Source organism: Eublepharis macularius, chromosome 8 (assembly GCF_028583425.1).
Source record: "Eublepharis macularius isolate TG4126 chromosome 8, MPM_Emac_v1.0, whole genome shotgun sequence".
Taxonomy (NCBI): domain Eukaryota; kingdom Metazoa; phylum Chordata; class Lepidosauria; order Squamata; family Eublepharidae; genus Eublepharis; species Eublepharis macularius.
In genome coordinates this window covers 48,782,831-48,804,477 of record NC_072797.1, presented here as the reverse complement: position 1 = coordinate 48,804,477, position 21,647 = coordinate 48,782,831, and the positions used below count along the sequence as shown (strand labels likewise).

The 21,647-nt window shown below is 40.6% G+C and overlaps 1 protein-coding gene across 1 annotated transcript in view; it reads right to left on the bottom strand.

Annotated features, from left to right (window-relative positions):
• Nucleotides 1-21,647, bottom strand: part of RASA1 (RAS p21 protein activator 1) — a 95,068-nt gene that overhangs the window by 16,529 nt on the left and 56,892 nt on the right. Inside the window, exons 16-20 of the mRNA XM_054986470.1 lie at nucleotides 18,602-18,774; nucleotides 18,131-18,290; nucleotides 17,847-17,989; nucleotides 1,033-1,148; nucleotides 538-624 (exon numbers count right to left, since the gene is read on the bottom strand). Coding sequence (XP_054842445.1) covers nucleotides 538-624; nucleotides 1,033-1,148; nucleotides 17,847-17,989; nucleotides 18,131-18,290; nucleotides 18,602-18,774 — 679 coding nt within the window. The remainder of the gene's footprint in view (nucleotides 1-537; nucleotides 625-1,032; nucleotides 1,149-17,846; nucleotides 17,990-18,130; nucleotides 18,291-18,601; nucleotides 18,775-21,647) is intronic.

The following is a 21,647-nucleotide window of genomic DNA, read 5'->3' as shown; positions in this document are numbered from 1 at the left end:
ACTTAGAATCTGAACAACTACCTATAGAGAAATATAAGATATGTTTTTGAAAATACTTGTTGAATAAGAACGCCATTCTAATCTCTTGGCTTCTTATTGCAATTAATATGTTCATGGAGTCTCACTTTCAACTCCAAAACAGGATAAATACAGATGGAAATTTTGCCACACATCTGTACTTAGTATTTGGTAAAGTTCACCACACCACTTGACAGGATGATAAAAAAGCCTACATGGATGTACTCAAGGAGATCTTTTCCCATTAGGGTAGTTTGGAATTTGTACCTTTCTGCCAAGTAAAGTAAATGATTAATGCATCTATTCAGCCAAGCAGTTTACAAAAGCAGTTGCAGGTACACTGTAAGTTACAACTTGGAAAATGACCATATGTATCCATAATCCTGCAAAATAGCAGCAATTAGATAAAATCTGCAATTTGAGCTTAATCAGAAAAGGTGAATAGGTCAGAAAATAGCCCTGCAACATTCACGACCTTTAAGGTGTGACACCAAAGAATGACAGACCAAAATCTCTTACCTAACCACTCTTGTTCTCATGGTGGTGTTAGCCGGCCACTTGTTCTGAACAGATTTTTGTAAACAACCATAAATATATCTTAATGTCCTGTCAAAATAATGCAATTATAATCTTTAGAATATTAAATTATTTTAGACAAATATATACAAATGTAATACCACAGACTGGATTGGGCTTTCATTCAAAGAACTGCTTTAATTTTAAAGATGATGTATGAAATCAGAATTTCAATAAAAAAATAATGTACATAAAGAGATGAATAAAATTAACAGATACATTGTGTTAAATCTGATTTTGCAAGAACAAATTATCTGTATTAATGTATTATTTAAACACTCTTTTGATTGTTCATAATATTGGCTTTTGTCTGGCAATAAAACTTGATTTGACTGACTGGAGTAAGTTTATCAAAACACAGCAAGTGGAGGGTATACACCTACTACAAACAAGCAAAAAGTTTCAAATACTTTATTAAAAACTTATTTATGAACTCACGGTGGTAATATCTCTGCAGCCATAAATATTTTCTCCACTAACTCAGAAAGGATGCTGAGCAGATGTGTTAGATTAGTATTTACATCTTCATTTTTTTCTAATTTTGAAGGATTTAACTGTAAAATATCATAAACATTTGCAAGTTAAAACGAAGTTAATGTTCATAATATCATACTGTGAGTAATTAACAAAGGTTCCTGAAAGTGAAAAAAGCTCTTAGAATGACTGGCCCCGGGATTACAGGCCCAGGCCCTGTGAAGCTTCTAGATTACTTTTTTTTTTTGAAAAAATTTTTATTGGGTTAGAATATTATTATTTTTACAATACATTCAATTTTCCCCAAATTTTTCATTTCTAACCCCCTCCCTTTCCCCCCCTTTTGTTGACTTCCAACAGCTTTCCCACCCTTTGTCCCTTTTCCCTTACTTCTATTAAATTCCTCTGTCTAAAACAGATATACATTCTCCATTATATTAAGCAGTACATCTTTAACTACTTTTCTTATTATACACCCAAACTGTACGTCTTTGGATAAACAATTTATCCCATTTTCCAGTTTTGAATATTTCTATATATCATAAACCTATATATCATAGACCATAAAAATTTCCCACATTTAAATCAAACAAATCAAACAATTTGATTTGTTCTCTATATATTACTCATTTCATCTTTTTATGGTAATTCTATATAGCTCATCACATAATCAATTTAACTCTTCTGTACATTCAGTTTGGTGCATATAAATCTTATCAAAGAAAGAAAATATTGTTAGTTACTCAATCCTCATGTTTAAACCTTATCATTAATTATTCTCTATCAATGTTTTATCAGTTAACCTATACATATCTATATATATATCAATCTATTAATCTAACTGCTTATGAATTCACATTTCTCTTCCTCCCCCGGTAAAGTCACCCCTCTCTTTTATACTTTTATTATACTTCAGTAGTTTTCAAACTGCCACAGTTTTCCTCCCACCTCCCATTTCTTCTCCAGATATTGTTTCAGCTTCTCCCAGTCTGTGTTAAACTGCCCTGAGTCCAGATCTCTCAGTTTTCTTGTCATCTTGTCCATTTCAGCCATGTACAGCAATTTGTAGATCCAATCTTCAATAGTTGGCACTTCTTGTACTTTCCATTTCTGCGCATACAAAAGTCTAGCTGCTGCAGTCATATAAAATATCAACGTCCTATGCTGGGCTGGAATTCCCTCCATTCCCAAGTTTAGCAGCAGGAGTTCTGGGTTCTTATTTATTTGAAATAAAATTTCACTCATTTCTCTTATTATTTCCCCCCAGTACTGCCTAACTACCTCACACGACCACCACATATGATAGAGGGAGCCCTCATGTTTCTTACATTTCCAGCATTTATTAGAAGTATTCGAATTTCCTAGCGCAATCTTCTTTGGTGTCATGTACCAACGATAAATCATTTTATAAATGTTCTCTTTAATATTAGTACATGTCGTTATCTTCATTGTAGTTTTCCACAAGTATTCCCATGCCTCCATTGTTATTTCTTTATTGAAATTTATAGCCCATTTCACCATCTGTGTTTTAACTATCTCATCCTCAGTATACCATTTCAACAGTACTTGGTATACCTTGGATATTCTTTTCTTGTCTTCTTTAAGAAGGGTCTTCTCTAGTTCCGAGTTCTCTGTTCGTATGCCCCCCTTTGCAGAGTCCGAATTATATAAGTCTCTAATCTGTCTATACTGGAACCAATCATAGTTAGGTGATAGTTCCTCTTGCGTCTTTATTCTAAGTTTAGATACTTCAGTTTTAGTTATTTCTTTGTACGTTAAACATTGTTGTTCATTATCAACAGCTCTCGGATCTATCACCTCGTATGGAACCACCCACAAGGGGGTTCCTTCTTGTAGGTAAATTCTATACTTCTTCCAGATTGTATATAAACTTCTCCTTACAAAATGATGCAGGAACATCGAGTTGACCTTTACTTTGTCATGCCATAGGTATGCGTGCCATCCAAAAATTTTTTTATATCCCTCTAGGGCTAATAGTTTCTTATTCTTTAATGTCATCCACTCTTTTAACCAAACTAGGCAGATTGCATCATGATAAAGTCTCAGGTTGGGCAGTTGCATTCCGCCTCTTTCCTTTGCATCTTGTAAAACTTTTACTTTCACTCGAGGCTTCTTGCCTGCCCAAACAAAATCTGATATTTTCCTCTGCCATTTTTCAAATTGTTTAGAGTCTCTGATGATTGGTATTGTCTGTAGCAAAAACATTACTCTTGGTAACACATTCATCTTAACTGCTGCAATCCTGCCCAACCATGACAAGTTCAATCTATTCCATTTGATCAAGTCTCTCTCTATCTGAGTCCATAATTTTTCATAATTATTCTTGAACAGATCTATATTTTTTGCAGTCAGCTCAACTCCCAAGTATTTCACCTTACTAGTTACTTCACAATCCGTTGTTTCCATTAACAATTGTTGTTTCTGCTTAGTCATGTTTTTGCATAATATCTTTGACTTCTTTTTGTTAATGAAGAAACCTGCCAAATCTCCAAACTCCTTGATCTTGTCTATCACTTTTGGCATGTTCTCCAGTGGGTCTTCTACAATTAACATTATGTCATCTGCAAATGCTCTGACCTTATATGAATAGTCCTTTATTTTTATTCCTCATATTTCCTCATCTTGTCGGATTTGTATCATCAGAATCTCCAATACTAAAATGAACAACAATGGAGATAACGGGCAACCTTGTCTTGTTCCTTTACTAATCGTCAATTTCTTGGTCAGTTCATCATTCACTACAATTGCTGCAGTCTGGTCTCTATAAATTTCCTTAATTGCTCTGACGAATCTTTCTCCCAGTTGTAGCTTTTCCATAGTGGCCTGCTTGTTCCTCCTCTATGACTTCCGAGAGCCACCCCTTCAATCTCTCCGCCAATATCTTCGCAAAAATTTTATAGTCATTGTTAAGTAGTGATATAGGTCTGTAATTTTTCACGTTGGTCAGGTCTTGGCCCTCTTTTGGGATCAATGATATATTCGCTTCACTCCAAGTATCTGGAATCCTTTGATCCCTAAAAACTCCATTCATCACCTCTTTTAGGAATGGTGCCAGTTCATTGGCCATTGTCTTATAAAATTTAGCCGTAAGTCCATCTGGCCCTGGCGCCTTTCCTAGATTTGCGGATTGTATTGCCTTGCTTACTTCCTCATCAGTTACTTCACTGTTCAACTTATTTCTCCAAGCTTCCGAGATTTCTGGAAGTTTGGTTTTCTCCAGATATGATGCTATTGATTCTTTGTTTACTTCTTTTTTATTATACAGCTTAGCATAGAATTTATAAAAGGCTCTACTAATGGTAGTCTGCTCCAAGTACGTTTTATTTTCTTCACAGATTTTATTTATTATTTTCTTTTCCCTTTTCTTCTTCAATTGCCATGCCAAATATTTCCCAGGTTTATTAGCACCCTCAAACGCTTTTTGATTCAGTCTTTTAAGGTTCCACTCCAATTCTTTATTACTCATTGCTGTTAGCTGTTCTTGAAGAATTTTGATTTCCTGGTATATTTTCTTTTTCCCTGGTCTCTTTTTTAACTGTGCTTCTTTGGCTTTTATTTTCTCCTCAATCTCTTGTCTTTTCTCCTCTTTCTTTTTTCTTGCTCTGCCATTTAAGTCCATTAGTATGCCCCTTACAACCGCCTTGTACGCATCCCAAACTTTGTTGGTTGGTACTTCTTTATTCACGTTGTACTGTATGAAAAACTTTGTCTCTCTTCTCAGTATTTCCATATTCTCTCTTTCCTGTAATAAGTCCTCATTTATTCTCCAGGCTTTCCTTTTTCTCCTTTTTCCAAATTTCCACATGATTGGGTTATGATCTGAGCCTACCATCGGCATTATTTCTACCTCCTTAGTCCATAACGCTAAGTCTTTTGAGGCCCAGATCATGTCGATTCTTGATAGTGTAAAATGCCTTGCAGAATAAAAAGTAAACTGTCTAGTTTTAGGGTATTCTCTCCTCCATACATCTTCGAGAGTCTCTTGTTGAATCAACTCAAAAAAGAGCTTTGGCAATAGTCCTCTTTTCTTTTGTGCTGTTGTAGTCTTTTTGTCTAGTTCCAAATCTGTCACTCCATTGAAGTCTCCAGCAAGAATTATCTGGTCATATGCAAGATCGTCTAAATGCTTCTTTAAATCCTCAAAGAAGCTTTCCTTTGCACCGTTAGGTGCATAAAGTCCGACTACCAACACTCTCTTTAAATTCCAATTGCATTCCACTGCTACAAATCTAGCTTCCACATCTCTCATAACAAATTTTGGCTGCAGCTCCTCTTTTATGTACAACACCACTCCTCTTTTTTTCTTGTTGGAGGCCGCTACAAATTCTTTGCCCAATTTTCCAGATTTTAAATATTTTACATCCTGTTTTCTGATATGGGTCTCTTGCAAACAAACAATATCACATTTTTGTTTTAGTAGCCAATGAAAAATATTTTTCCTCTTATTCGGTGAGTTTAGTCCATTTACATTCCAAGATAATACTTTACACTCCATATTCATAGTTTTGTTGGTAAGTCTTTTTCATTGTCCTTAATAAATCGCTCCATCTCTCGCTCAGATCTGATGCGTTTTTTTGCCCCTCCAAACTCAAAGGACACTCCTTCCGGTAGCTCCCATCTGTACCTGGTATTCATGTCCTTCAAAGTCTGAATTAGCACTTTATATTTTTTCCGATCCAGTAACACTGATCTGGGCAGTTCCTTCATTATAATGATCGTCTTGCCATCAATCTCCAATGGATCTTGAAACTGTTTTGTCACAATCCTCTCTTTCATATTTCTGGTTGTAAACTGCACAATCACATCTCTTGGTAATTTCCTCTGGGTTGCAATTCTCGAGTTCACACGGTACGCCACATCTAGGATAGCCACAACTTCCTCCTCCTCCTTCCCCAGGTATTCAGCCAACACCTCAGTCATCTGTTCTTGCGCTGACTTCCCTTCCACTTCTGGCAGACCACGAAAACGAAGCTGCTTCTCCATGTGTTTAGTTTCTGCAACTGACATCCTCCCCTTCACCAATCTCATCTCTGTTTGTTGCGTGTCTATTAAATTCTCCATCGCGTCTTCTACTGTTTTAACTCTCTGCTGCGTTCCTTGTAATTCACTACTAATCGTTTCCATACCTTTTTTCACTTCTGACAGCTCCGACTTTACTGTCTGTGTAACCTCTTTAACCTCTATAATAAGCTCCAATTTCGTGTCCTTAAGTTCTTTAATCATGTCTACAAGTTTTTTGTCCAGATTTTTATCCAGATTTTCTATTGCCGATTGCCACTCTTTTTTCGACATCGTGGGGCTTGCTTTAGCTCGCTCCCACGAATCTGCTCTCTTCCTTAACTCCGTGGCGTATAATTAAACGTTTTTCTTTTTTCAGATGTCCCAATCTTTGCTTTAATTAAAATTTTAAAATGTCCAAAATGTCGGGCGTCTTTTCTCTATGGTTTCTCTATGTTGCTGTAATCCAAAATGGCCTACTTCCTCTTCCGCTGAAGCCGCGACCCTTCCCCTTTCAAAGATGGCGATTCCCTACTTCCTGTCCTTCGGCAAGGGCCGCTTCTCTCCAGCCACTCTATTGTTGTTACGCACTTCCTGTCTCCCGTCTTCCCACAGCAGGTCTCGCGATGGTGTCTTTTTCCCACAGCTCCAAAACCACAGGTATTCAAAACAATAGTCCGATTTCTGTAATAACTTCTTTAAACTTAGTCTCTTTTAAAATACAACTCCTGCCAAGTCTTCACCTCCTTTTCACTAGTCTGTTGCAGTTTAAAAATCTACTTTCTTTCCTCTCTGTTTTTATCAATCTGTCCCGTTTCAAAAGATAGCGATCTTTACCTTCTCTTCACTTTTCTCGGGTTGTAATCGCTGTTTCGATCTTAAATTCTCCTCTCAGCTTCCTTCCCCAATCGAAGCTTGGGTATGTAGGTCTTATGCCAGCCGAATTGGCCCCAAAACTGCCGCAGAGATTATAGCCGACCCGTCGCAAGGTGGGACCTCAAGGATCGGGGGGAGACTCGTTGGGTAGAGCCCCCCCTCATCCGAGATCTAGCTCACCCTAGGGTCTTGAGCGTTCTTTGCCTGCTCCCCGCCTGAGAGCAGTCGGCCGCGGGCTATTTTCACCCCTCCGGCCGGTTAAAACGGCAGTCCGGTCAGCTCCGCGAATGGAGCTGCGTTAGACCTCCATGAATCCCAAACCGGAAGTCTGAAGCTTCTAGATTACTGATAATTCTAAGAACCTCAAAGCCTCTGGAACATGGTCTAACAAGTCCACAATGTCTAGAATGGCTTGACAACAACCATGACATGCGTACTTTCCAATTTCATTCCAACCTTATAGTGGGTTTCAGATTAAGCACATACTGTGTTTATTGTAACAATTTCATAAAGCATTTATATACACACAAGAACATATATAAAAAAGGCTAACAGATAATGATTAAAAACTGACAAGAGAGACAAATATCAATGTAAGTGCTTAGTTAGAGCTACAATAGTGTAATGGCTAGGGTATCAGATTAAATTTAGAACATCAGATTTACCATGAGGGTTTCTTCTCCTCAGTGGACTGGAAGGTATCCTTGCATGGGTTGTGCCTCCTCCTTGCTCCATAGGCAGGGTCTATGAAAATTTCTTGCAAAGGTTTCCATTATTTTAAGCAGGTGCTCCACTCCCACCCTACCCCCAGCCAAGTTCATGTGTTGATAAGATTCAGAAGAGACCGCTTCTGGTGCAGCCATCTCAGAGCATGGTTACATTTACTTTAGAGACCTGTAACTGGAGTCAGAAAAATAATGATCCCCTACAGTTTCCACACTGAACTCGGTAGTTCCTCTCCAATTCCTCCTCTGCCGACTAGGTCAGGGAATGGAAGATTTGTATTCACTTACCGTGAAGCTTCCTTTCTCGGTGGTCCAGTAGTGGGGCAGTCCTTACTTTTGGGATATAGCTCCTCCTCTCCAAAGGCAGGGTCAGCCAGCTAATTTTGCTCCTGGAGGGGAGGGGCTTGTCCCTGGAATCGCCAGTCTGTTCCCAAGCCCTGACTCCCCATCATGATACCAGGAGGGAAAATAATAACTCCACTCAATTTTTTAAAAATAAATAGAAAGGTCCCTCCCTTGAATCTACTGGGAGGAAAACTATCGTCCTAACTCTTCAATCTTAGAAGCTGCCCCACAAGAAACTCGGGTGGGCAGGACTACCCCACTCCTGGACCAATGAGAAAGGAAGCTTCATGGTAAGTGAATACAAATCTTTCATTCTCCGGTGGTCCTAGGAGTGGAGTAGTCCTTACTTTTCGAAAGTACAAGAGCAGTGTGCCCCAGGGTGGGTAGTCCAGCTTCCAGGCCTAGAGGGTGTGTTGTAATACCTTCCTGCTGAAGGTTGTCTCTGGGGAGGACAACTTATCTATCCTATATTTCTTGATGAGAGAATATACTGATTTCCATGTGACCACCTTATCGATTGTTTCTAATGACTAAAGGATTTATAGGCTGTCTGTGTCACTGTTTCCCTTAGTGAGTGCACCCTGACATCTATGGGCATCCCCAGACCTCTGGCTTGACAAGCCAGAATTATGTACCCTATGCTTTACCTACTTAGCCAAGAAAAGGACACTCTGTGTCCCAAGGAGGACTTCCTGCAAACACACAACCAGCGCCCCAGACTTGTGAAAACCTGTTTAGTCCTGCCCAAGTGGAATCTCACATCTCTATGTATATCAAGGCAGTGAGTTTTTTTTCCTTTTCCCGTGCTTTGGATTAGGTTAGAAGGAGGGAAGTACTCTCTCTCTTGTCCTATGAAAACATGTAGTTCACCTTTGGAAGAAAGTTTTGTTCATAACTTGTCTACCATCTTGGAGGAAAAGGCATGGATCTCTGTCTACTGCTAGTGCCTGCCATTCTGACACTTGTCTAGCTGATTTTATTCTCATCTGAAAAATGGCTTTAAAGGTCAGTTCCTTTAAGGGACATGAGGTCATAGGCTCAAGGCATCTATTGTATAAAGCTCTCAATACCAGATTAAGATTTCACTTGGGAAAAAAACCAATGAATCCTTGGAAGATTCTACAATGAGGTCCCCTTTTAGAATCCATTGCCATGAAGGTGATATATAAGGGAACGTCCCTTCCTAGAACCCCTAATCGTTGGAATGGTCACTACCTGTTGTCTAAGGGTGCTGGTATTAAGACTTTTCTTCAACCCCTCCTGAAAGAAAGACAGTAACTCCCTAATTAGCCCCCAAAAGTTATATGACTCTATCCACACACTCTTCTGGGAACTTGGCAGGAATTTTTTATATACTCTGTGGAACTCGTTCTGGAGGTTAGCATAGTACCAATCAAACCTTCTGCTCAGTCGAACCCTATTAGTTGTTTGTGTTCGACCTCCACATTGTGAGGCTGGTCAGGGGTGTCGTATTGATCCCTGCATCAATGAGCCCTCCTTCAGTGGAGGTGCCAGGGATCCATGCTTGAAAGATTCTTCAGGATTTGAGACCATGTCTTTCTGGACCTGAAGGTTGCTATTAGCATCACTTCTGCACTTTACTGTGTGATCTTCTGAACAGCTCTGTGCAATAGCTGTACTGTGGAAGACATACAGGACGTGTGAAGGCAGCTTGCTGTTCACATCATCTATCCCTATGGTTTGAGGGTTTCTTCTTCTTGCACCTTGTCAAAAACTGTGGTAGATCAGTTGGGGAATCTCTCTGGATAGCATCTATTCTGCTCGGTTCATCACTCTCTGGCTTAGCCAGACTGCTTCGGAATTGTCCTCCGTATAAACATACAGTGACCTGTGGGAAGATTCTGAGATTCCACCATACTGTGTCTGATGGCTCTGAGTTCCAAAAGGTTTACCCTGTTGATCATTTGTCCTTCAGCCAGATGCCCTATGCCATTCTTCCTTGGGTGTGAGATTCCCATCCCCAAAGACGTGTCCATGGTCCTCACTGTCCTCTCTGGTTCCCTGAGTGGGACACCATTGTGAGACTGAATAAGGTACAGCCACTGGTTGTTTTCCTGTTTGAAGATCTCTGGCAATTCAACTATCTTGGACCTCTTGTGATCTAATGCCCCATGGTATGGCAACAGGCATCTCTGAAGTGCACTGGTCAAGATGTCGTTTGGATATGGGAAAAGAGCCACTCTCCGTGGCCTAGCCATACTATCAGTGCCACTAGGACTCTGATGAACACCCCAGGTGGTGTTTTCAGCTCAAAGGAAAGGGCCCAGTGTTGGAAGTGCCTCTGAGAGATCGATGAAAGCCAATCTCCCTTCTGAATGGCAATCATGAAAAATTTTAGCCTTTCCATTCCGGCCTTCTTGTTCCTAGGCGTCTATTTTATTTGACCAAATTCCTTTGGATCTAGAGGAAAAGGGACCAGGTGGCACAGAATTGAATTCCACTGATCACAGTATCCAACACCCGCCTGTTTCTTATTATTCGATACTCAAATCAAAGAGGTACTTCCACGTAAACGAATAAATCAGAAAGCGGACTAACCGCAAGTTAGTCTCTTTAAGTGTGGACGCTGTTGTGTTTGCTCATTGATCACATCTGGTAACAATATTACCATTCCAGGTACTGAGATTAGTGTCAGGCTGAGGGACTTGATTACTTGTCAGTCCTCGTGTGTGGTGTATTTAATTATGTGTGAATGCAATCTGTTTTACGTAGGCAGCACAATTTGACCCCTCAAAGTGTGTTTGCTGGAGCACATATCACGCATCAGGAATAACATTCAGGAAGCCCTGTTAGTTGAACATTTCTCACATTCCAACCATAGAGCAGACAGTTTCAAGGTTATGGTTTTATTTTCAGGAATGTCTCTCCCTCCCTGCTCGTTACAGAAAACTTTATTACAAAAGGAGTACTGCTGAAGTGGTATACCGAGGATGAGATAGTTAAAACACAAATGGTGAAATGGGCTATAAATTTTAATAAAGAAATAACAATGGAGGCATGGGAATACTTGTGGAAAACTACAATGAAGACAACGACATGTACTAATATCAAAGAGAACATCTACAAAATGATCTATCGTTGGTACATGACACCAAAGAAGATTGCGCTAGGGAATTCGAATACTTCTAATAAATGCTGGAAATGTAAGAAGCATGAGGGCTCCCTCTATCATATGTGGTGGTCGTGTGAGGTAGCTAGGCAGTACTGGGGGGAAATAATAAGAGAAATGAGTGAAATTTTACAATTTCAAATTAATAAGAACCCAGAACTCCTGCTACTGAACTTGGGAATGGAGGGAATTCCAGCCCAATACAGGACGTTGATATTTTATATGACAGCAGCAGCTAGACTTTTGTATGCGCAAAAATGGAAAGTACAAGAAGTGCCAACTATTGAAGATTGGATTTACAAATTGCTGTATATGGCTGAAATGGATAAGATGACAAGAAAACTGAGAGATCTGGACTCAGGGCAGTTCAACACAGACTGGGAGAAGCTGAAACAACACCTGGAGAAGAAATGGGAGGTGGGAGGAAAACTGTGGCAGTTTGAGAACTACTGAAGCACTGAAGTAGAGGGGGGAGACTTTACCGGGGGGAGAAAAGATAAATGTGAATTAATAAGCAGTCAGATTAATAGATTGATATATATATAGATATATATAGGTTAATAAACAGAACATAGATAGAAAATAATTAACTATAAGGATTAAATATAAGGATTGATTAACTAACAATATTTTCTTTCTTTTTGGTAAGTTTTGTACGAAACTGAATGTCTGAAGATATAGATGAGTCAAATTGATTGACTACGTGATGAGAGATATATAGAATTATTACAAAAAGATAGAATGAGTAATATATAGAATAAGTCAAATTGTTTGATATAAATGAATGTATGATCTATATGGTTTATGATATATAGAAATATTTGAAATTGAAAAATGGGATAAATTGTTTATCTAAGATGGAAACAAAGACTTACAGTTTGGGCATACAATGTTAAAAATAGTTAAGGATGTACTGCTTAGAATAATGGAGAATATATATTTGTTTTAGATAGAGGAATCTAATAGAAGTAAGGGAAAGGGGACAATGGGTTGGAAAGCTGTTGGAAGTCAACAAAAAGGGGGGGGAAAGGGAGGGGGTTAGAGATGAAAAAATTGGGGAAAATTGAATGTAAATGTAAAAATAATGGATTCTAACCCAATAAAAATTTTTCAAAAAACAAAAAACAAAAGGAGTGTTATTGGATACACCGTTTACGTTCACTGAAACCTAACGGTCTAAATAATAAGATCAAATTGTCTTGTTGTCTTTGAATGCACACGAGAGTTCTGTATGTTAGTCCTTGGAGGCTAGTGTTGAACTGTCTGTATATTGAGTTTCACATTACATTGTATTTTTGGTGTTACTGTACCTTTAAGAGCCTTGATGTGGGGGTTTATAAGCTGGGCATATTGGGCTAATCGGTGCTTAGCCGCCGCCTTTTGACTTCTTGCTGAGTACACTGTTGACTGTGAATTGCATTTTTGACTGTTTAAAACTGGTGAATAAGAATAATTCATGAAAACTGTTTTTGAATGACTGTTTTATTTTTGATACCATGTAAAAAGCAGGGTTTGTATACTTTGCAGATAACCACAGGTGGTGGTGTTGGCCGCCCCTGAAGAGGTGCCACATATGAAACAACTGGCAACAGCCGGCCCCGGTTGTTGGGCAGAGATTCTTTTACTTGTCTATATCACCTTTGGGACAACATACCTGTTGCAAGGAAGACACAAGAGCATTACCTACTGTGGAACTTACAATATCTACTGTGGGACTTACAAGTTTGCCTTCATGGACTTTTCGGCTCCCACTCACTATATTTGCATAAATGGAGAACCATACCTGTTGGACTTATAAGACTTTAAGGAGCGGCTTGCCTGCTATTGATTTATGTATATTACTGTTTCTTTACTTGTAGCTATATGTTCATATGAAGTGACGTTCATTATATAACATCAGAGCATTGAAATTTGTACTTTGGGTACTGTGATTTTCTTACTGTCCACTTGCGGTTAGTCTGCTTTCTGATTTATTACTGTTTCTTATTATTGGCTGCCAAGGGTTTGCCAAGCATTGTAAGCATCCCCAAAACACCATCACGCCTGCTGCCTTGGTGTAGACACATTGCTCTATGTTTGGTTTGTTTTCCTTTATCCAGGGTTTCTCCAGACAGGTTAGTATCTTTGAAAGGAACCACGGTTACTTTGGCTTTGGGGCAAATGGTCCACGTTCCAATTCCTAAGCTAAGTGTCGTGCCTGGTTGCCTGAAAATCATAGTTCTTGTTGACAACATAGAATATTGCCGGGGGTATTTTCTTAATTTTGCCCTTTGGCTCTTTAAAGGAGTTGTAGGCTCACTGCAGCCAAGTCTGAGACTCAAGAGAATGTGACTCTAGGAAGGAGTGGAGCTGTTGCCAATGCTCTGAAGGATGTAGCGGAAGACTTCCAATTTTCTATGCATAGCCAGTTCAAACCACCTGAGGCTGGAATCCTAGGTAGTCCGTCCTGGGCAGCACAGACTGCAGGCTGGTTACCAGATCATCCACCAATGGCAGCTTGATCCTCTTAATAGCCCCTGGAACTAATGTATAAGACTGGGGGCGGGGGGGGAGGAAGTAAGAGTTTTGCCAAAGTTTCCCTCTTAGACTTCTACAAGTATGAGAGACTACTGGAAGGGAATCCCTGATGTGGTTATTCCTGATTATAGGGAGGATTCTCTCCAACCCCTGAGTCCTTAAGGGAAAAGACTCCAGGATCCTCATCACCTTAGGGAATCTTCTAGGATATGGCTCCTGAGGAAGACCTGCTAAGGAATTTCCCCTTCTTTTAACAGCTACCCTTTTTTCCTGGCTGAGGGAGAAAACTGATAGCTCAGGGTCCTCAGGTTGAAGGCTTAACCAAGATATGTGCTCTAATGGCTCTTGCCTCCTCCAAGCCCCTCCCCTTCGGGATCAAAATTAGCTGACTGACCCTGCCTTCAGAGAGGAGGAGCTACATCCCAAAAGTAAAGACTGCCCCACTCCTAGGACCACCTTCCAATCCACTGATGAGAAGAAACCCTCACAGTAAAGCCAATGTTTCATTCTCCATCAGTGGAGGAAGGTATCCTTATGTGGGATATTGAAAAGATCCATTATCCTGGATAGATACAATAGAGAGAAGAGGAATTACAGAGTAACTCCTTTTTGGAGAACTTGTCTGCCAAACGCTGCCTCAGCTGAGGCAATCTTGTTTATTTTATAGTGCCTTACAAAGGTAGAAGTCAATGCCCAAATGGCTGCTCTACAATTTAATGGACAATTACTCTGGAAGGTACTGTAATATGCTGAATGACATAAGCCAGGGAGATGCATACTTTGAGCCACCTGGCTGAGGTTGATGAAGGTTCTATCATATGTTAGAAGGCAGTAAGTGCTAACTGTACTGCTTAGCTTCAGCTAATTGAGGAGGTGCCTTTTCTCTGAGTCACTCCATTTCCTTTGTGTAACTAGGTGCTGGCAATGTGCTCCCCAACAGAGGAGGTTAGCATCTATGATGATTTTCACTCTGGATAGTTTCGAGAAGGGAATTTCTCCCCTCAGATGGGAGTCCTGAAGTCAGTATTGAAAGGAACAAGATGGAATCAAGATGTCCATGTGACAAAGGATGTCCCTTTGGTGCAGCAGTAAGAACCACTAAAGGGAATGAGAGTGGAATTGGGTCCAAGGCATGGTTTCGAAGGAGGAGATCATGAGACCCAGTATTCATGTCAGGGTCATTAGGTCTGCTGTCATCACATGTCTGAGGGGAGTGATTCCTGCCCTGAGGATGAGGTGACAATCTTCTGGCAGGGAGAGAGAGGAGTGAGCTGTATAGATCAATGTCCTTAGATAGATGGTGGTCTAGAAGGGTGTTCTTTTGCTGGTTCACCAGGAACCCAGGGGACTGGAGAGCATATAAGATAGTTCAAATATTCTGGAGGTCTTGTGATCTGGATTAGCAGGTTGTCCAGGTAAGGGCAAACATGCATGCCTTGAGTTTGGAGATGGGCCATTACTGTAGCCATCAACTTGGTGAAGAGTCAGGGAGAAGAGGACAGGCCAAAAAGAAGTGCCATGTACTGATAGTGTTGCTGATTGTAGGCAAACTGAAGGTACTGTTTGGATTTGAGATGAATGGAGATGTGAAGGAAAATCTCCTTGAGTTCTGTGGGGCTAGGACATCCCCCGCCTGGAGAGCATCCACTATGAATCACAGCGTTTCCATGTGGAATTTCCTCTTTTTCAAGGGTCTGTTGAGGCATTTTAGGTCCAGAATTGCCCTCCAATTACCATTTTTCTTAAGCATTCTTAAAAAATCTTTCATTCTCTGGAATTGGCTCTATGGTTTGAATTTCAAGCAGATGAGTGATGGCTTGAAGCTTAAGTTGATGTTGCTGGGGCTTACTTTATCTTGGGGATGCAAGAAACCTGTTCTCTGGGGTGTGGTGAAGTCTATGATGTACTCCCGGCTGACAGTTTGGTGAACCCACTTGTCCTGGGTAGAACCAAGCCACTTCAATACAAAGGCCAGAGACTGGTGTCCTACTGTGGCATCAGGAATTTAAGGGCTTCTTTCCAAACCTGTTGGATGGGCGGTCCTGGTATGTGGAGACAGACTGAGAGATTAAATGGGATCTGTTCCAGGTTGGCTCCTGGAATCTGAAATCTCTAGAGTCCTGGTGCTGAAAGGATCTTCAGGATGAACAAAAGGAGCCTTGGTCTCAGCTGCTAGGTCTGTTGTCCTCTCTTCTGGAAGAAAGGAGCATAGCTTTCTTATTTTCCTTGGTCTCCACCAGGACTACATCTAGTGCAGTGTCCCCCAAAAGTTTCTCTCCCTGATATGGGACTGTCAAGAGATCATTCTTGGAGAGGTAATCTCAGTGTTTCAGCCAAAGATTTAAACACATATCGATGTTGGAGACTAAGGACTGTGCAGAAAATTATACGTTATCGAGGCTAGCTCAGAAGAAAATTCAGAGGCTCTTTTGATTTTTAGGAGGGTTTTGCCTGAGTCTGACTAGGTTAATAATTGGATCCTGCAATAGCTCCTCTGCCCAGAGAATGGAGGCTCTGAGAAGAACAATGACGCTGCACTTGCTCTGATAGTGAGAGATGAGGCCTCATGTGCCTTCCTGAGGGACAACTTTATCTGTTGCTTTGGTCTTTAAGGATGTTGACCGCATCCTTGGGGATGATTTCCCCAAAAATCAGACCAGCCACTGGGGCATCCACTAGGGGATCTTTCTGGTCTTTCATAACGGTGGAGGGTATACATTCTCTTCATCATGGAGGTTAAGTGTCTCACTTCACCCAGGGAAGTGCTTGCTTCTGAGGGGCTCGTCAAAGGAACCTGGGAAGAGTATAAACAGTGGGAGCTGGGGCCAGCTGGCAAAGCAACCTAGTGGGTCCCCAGTTGAAAGTGTCTTGAAGGGCCTCAGCATGGCTTGTCCAGTGAATCTTAAGCCAGATATGATCTTCCCTAGAAGGTGTAGGAAATCCTCCCACTGGAACAGCCTTGTTGAAGCCGGGCCCGATGAAGCTGGTTCTTCCCCTTCTTCCTTATTTGAAGCCATGGAGACAGAGTTGTTTATGCAATATTCCAAATCAGAAGGAGCAAGCTGTGCCAGCCAGGGAATCAAATGCAGGGAGGAGCACTGGCCTTGTGACCCGTTGGGCCTAGAAGAAGAGCTGCAATCAAGAGATCTGTTGGTGGTTTTGGGATCTGGAGAGTAAAATCTCAGCTCCTCAGAGGAGTGGTGGTGTTCTCAGCTGGACCCCTTTCTTCATCTCTTCTGGGAAAGGAGGGGAAGAAGGAGAGTAGGGAGAAGAGAGGTGGAAAATACTCCTCCCCTCCTTCTTTGGCATCTTTCTTTCATGCCTTTTTTCTCTTAGTGTTTAATATCTTTTACTACTGTTTTGGTAATTTAGCCACAGAGGTCCAGATTGATAGAAGCCCCTTCAATGGTGTTGGGAAGAGAAGAGCCACCTTCTGGCAAATACTGTTTACCCCCCCCCCCAATGCCCCCTTAGTTGTTTTGGGGCTTCCTTCCCATGGGCAAAGCAGGGGCGGGTGGGAATATGGACACATTTTCTGTGTTTATACTTTCCAGGGCCATGTGTGAACATGAAGGAGTGAGAGTAAGCGGCTGAGATGAGAGTGCTTCTGCTGCTAACTTTCCATTTTTGCCAGTGCTTTGGCAGGGGAGACCAGAAGAAAAGGCTGCGGCATTGTCCTGTCACAGTGGCTCCACTATAGCTGCTGCCTTAGGTCATTTTGTCCAAGGCAGCTTTTTCTTTTTTGCTCAAGCCACCACTGCTAGTGCAAGGAATAAGAAGCTGATTCAGATCTCTTTAGATGTTTCGACATTTTTTTCTTCTAATTCCTTCTTGCTCATCCATGGAGCAGGCAGGGCATGAAAAGGAGTGGAGGATTGAAGCACCCCCTCAGGAGTGGAAGCCTTTGCAAGAACTCTGTATATGCCCTGCCCAAGGAGCAAGGACAAGGCACAAGGATACCTTCCTCCACTATGAAGAAATCTTCAATCATCCATGAAGTTTACTGAGTAACTCTGGTTCAGTCTCTCTCAGTCTTACCTATTTATAGGACTGCTGAACAACTAAAATGCTGTTCTGAACCTTTTAAAAGGAAACATCGACATAACTTCATCTTTTTTTATTCAACAAGATAAAATTTTCCATGATACAATAAGATAGTTTCTCACCTCACAGGACTGCTTGCTCTCCATTATCTTTAAAATGGAGTCCTTTAGAGCATGGTGAACAAAACACGTGGCTGTAGCTTTCATATACTGCTCCATAAGTGTACTTGCCAGTGTGGTGGCACGGAATAAAGTTGTGGCTTCATCTGAACAAAAACAGGCATGTAATATTAATTTATTATTATTGTAAATGTAAAGGTGGTTAATACGCTTTCCAGAAGTGTGTGTGTTTGCAAGTGACCTGGAAAATTACATTCAATAATATAATAAATTAATTCATACTCTACCTTCCATATTTATTTCCCTGTCATTTAGCGTTCGCAACAATAATGCTTCCAGTTTTTCATGAAGAAAAATCTTCAGTAAAATGCTAGCCAGCAGTGTTCGATCCTGTCCACATACGTGTGATAACGCATAGACCACATGTAGCTCTTTTTGTAGTATCAACTAATAACAGAGATAGCAAAGCTTTAAGTAGAAAATGATGCTGTGAGTCCCCCAAGAGCTCACCACAAAACAAGGGTGCCACCACTCCTTAAAATATCTGTGCTTTAAAGAACATGAACATAAAATTTTTGTGACATAAATCTACCTTGAATACCTCCTGTGAAAGCAACACCAAAATTGATATAGCATGGCTGTCTTGGAAGACCAGAAGTTACACCTTCCTGTGTGAATCTTTTAAGGATTAATATTTCAAATGACTGTAGTTAAAATTAAGTTTCAGTTAGTGTAGTTAAAATTAAGTTACTTAATACCTCTTTAAATTCACTGTATTCTTCTTCTGGCATTATTTTTTCCATGGAATACCTTGCTCGGACACGCAAAGAGCCTGGTTCGATACCTTTCAGAGGTATGTGTGAACTGAGCTGAAACCATTCATCTGTTGCCTGTCCTCTTTGTAGTCTGCTTAACTGGCATCTCATAAATACTTGAAATAAAATGATTGAGAGGTAAGCTATTCTTTCACAAAAGCATATCACAATTAAAAAAACATTTTTATACTTGTACCCCAAATGACTTCACCACAACACAGAGCTGAACTACATGATATGTGATCAGATCTCCCAGTGTATGTTTTAATGTCCAAAAGCATCTGGGGAGATCAGTTTTGATCAGGACTGTTGCATGGGGCTGGAAAGAAAGAGGGAATAGCCCTCCTTCCTGTGCCATTTTTTGCAGGGCGGAGGGAGAGACAGAAATCATTTCCCATGCGCTGCTATTAGATTCTGCTGGTAAAAAAGGAACCTGTGTTCTACTTGTGCCTCACCCCCAACAGGCTAACAGAAACTTCAAAACAGATTCTATTAATCCTGTCAGAGGATGACAACTTTTTTGCACAATTGACAACAACTCAGGGAAGCAGATTTTTTATTGAGAGAAAATGATACAGGGGAAAGCATTAATCCTCTTTGACAGTCAGGACTAGGAAAGCTGGAGCTTGTGACAATTGAAATCTGTTAGGGAGTTAGTGAGAAAGTTGTAAATAAAGTTTAACCCCTTTTTCAGTTTAAATCCTGGCAACTGGATATCTAGGGTCTCATGAAAAGTAAAACACACACTCCCTGCCCTTTCTGGTCACAGCCAATACATCCAATCTAAATGGTGGAAGTGTACAGAGGGAGTAAACACTAAGTTCCTTTTCCCCAGTAGGTGAGGAGTAGTGCATTTAGGGAACTGCTCGCCCTGTCTGGGAAGAGGACCTTGTTTGGATTTGGGGCAGGGTTCTCTGCCTGAAAATTAGGGACTAGATTGGTGATGTCATATGACTTCTCTGAACTGCCTGTGAAACCCCAAACCTACGAAGAGAGGTTTTGGGTGGGTGGCAGAGTGTAAGGAGGTCACACTCTCCCTTCCTCCCTCAGCCTCAATTAGGGTTGCCAGGGACCTGGAGTCCCTTAACAGCAGATCCCTAGGTCCCTGTAGTCTCCCTGTGGGCGATTGGGAGCCAGTACTTACCCCGGCTTCTTTTCTCTGCATGCGCACAGATGCTCCCAGTTCACATGATGACACCACTTCCACGAGTGATGTCATCACATCGGGGTCACAGGGCACCCACGGGTCAAAGGGGGCCCTTGTTGCCGCTGCCTGCTCTCGCTGCGACCGCTGCTGCTCGCTCTCACCATGACCCGCTCTCATTTGGCGCACAGGGGCCGTGGTGGCAGTGGTGAGAGCCGGCAGCAGCAGTGGTGGTGAGAGCAGTCTGCTCTCGTTGCTGCCACCGCCGCCCACTCTCGCAACGCAGGAGCACGACCCCTGATCGGGGGTGCACTGTGCCACCCAGGGAGGGGGCGCCCCAGGGAGAGCACCCCCCCACCAGCCAGGTAAGTGGGCATGGGAGGAAGGGTGGGATATGGGGATCCCCCGTTCTGGGCAGGGGAATGGCAACCCTAGCCTCAATCCAAATTAGGGCACCTTGAAGCTTAAATATTCTACATATGTAACTAACACATACCAAATGTTGACATATGCTAAATATAGCTTAACTTTTAAGAAAAGTTTAAAGTATGATGGTTTGGAATATTAAGACTATTATTCCTGGATTTGCTAAACACATCCTAAATTAATTAATTTATTTATAGTTTGCCTTTCTCACACAGATCCAAGGCGAATTACGCAGTGCAAGTGATGCATTAAGAACATTAGGGATTACAGTGACCAACTGAGGGATCTTACTGATTTTGATAACTATGCAGAAAAAGAATCATATGCTAGGTCAAATTTACAAACTCTTATTTCAATATGATACAGAAACAGAACAAGTTAAAATTGTATGATAAAATGGATGCAGAATTTTGGAGAAAGCATAACATTTCAACAATGGGAAAATCTATGGACTAAAGGAATAAAAATTACTGTATGTCAATCACTTAGGGAGAATTGGTATAAGATGTTTTATAAATGGTATATTACACCAAAGGACATTGGAAAAATGGACAAGAACTATGTAGGATCGTGCTGGAAGGGTAAAGAAGCAGATGGTTCCTTCTTTCATATGTGGTGGACATGCAAAAACAGCAAAAAATTTTGGAAAGATATACATGCTGAGATTCAGAAGATCTTAAGAGTTAATTTTGCCATGAAACCTCAGATTATGCTGTTGGGAATGATACCAGATAATATTGATAGAACATTACATGAACTATTTCAGAACTTGTTGACGGCAGCAAGAGTACTGATGGCAAGCAAATGGAAAGAAGACTGCCCCACCAGAGAAATTTGGAAGGATAAAGTGTCAGAATATGCGGTGATGGCAAAATTGATTAACTATATCAATAGAAGGCCCATTGACAAATTTGAAGAGAAATGTTGAAGATATTTTGTTTACAGTGAATAAAATTTTATGAGGTCTTAATTTTGGAAACCGGAAAACAATTGTATATTGATGTATTTCATAATTAGATTTTAAGATCGTAAATTATAAAAAGGTAATTGGTCATTTAGATAAATAGCTGGTAAAACAGACTGTATAATTTGGAAATATTGATATAAAAGTAACATGTTTATTGAAAAGTAAAGAATTATCACAAGATAGAGATGCAGAAGAGATATGAGAATTCCTTTTTGTACAAGATAAGGAACAGAAATAGGTAAACATTTTTATAGTAACCCATATTTATATTAAAGGTTATGGTAAGCAGTTGTATTAAGAAGTAAGTAGGGTTTCTGCCATTAATTGTAATTGTTAAAAAGGAAAAGATAGTAAGAAGCAGCAATGAAATAATGAGGTCCTTCTTTTTATTAGTAGTATTATTATTAAACATAAACAGGAATAGGCTCAAATTATGCTTATGAAGTATATCT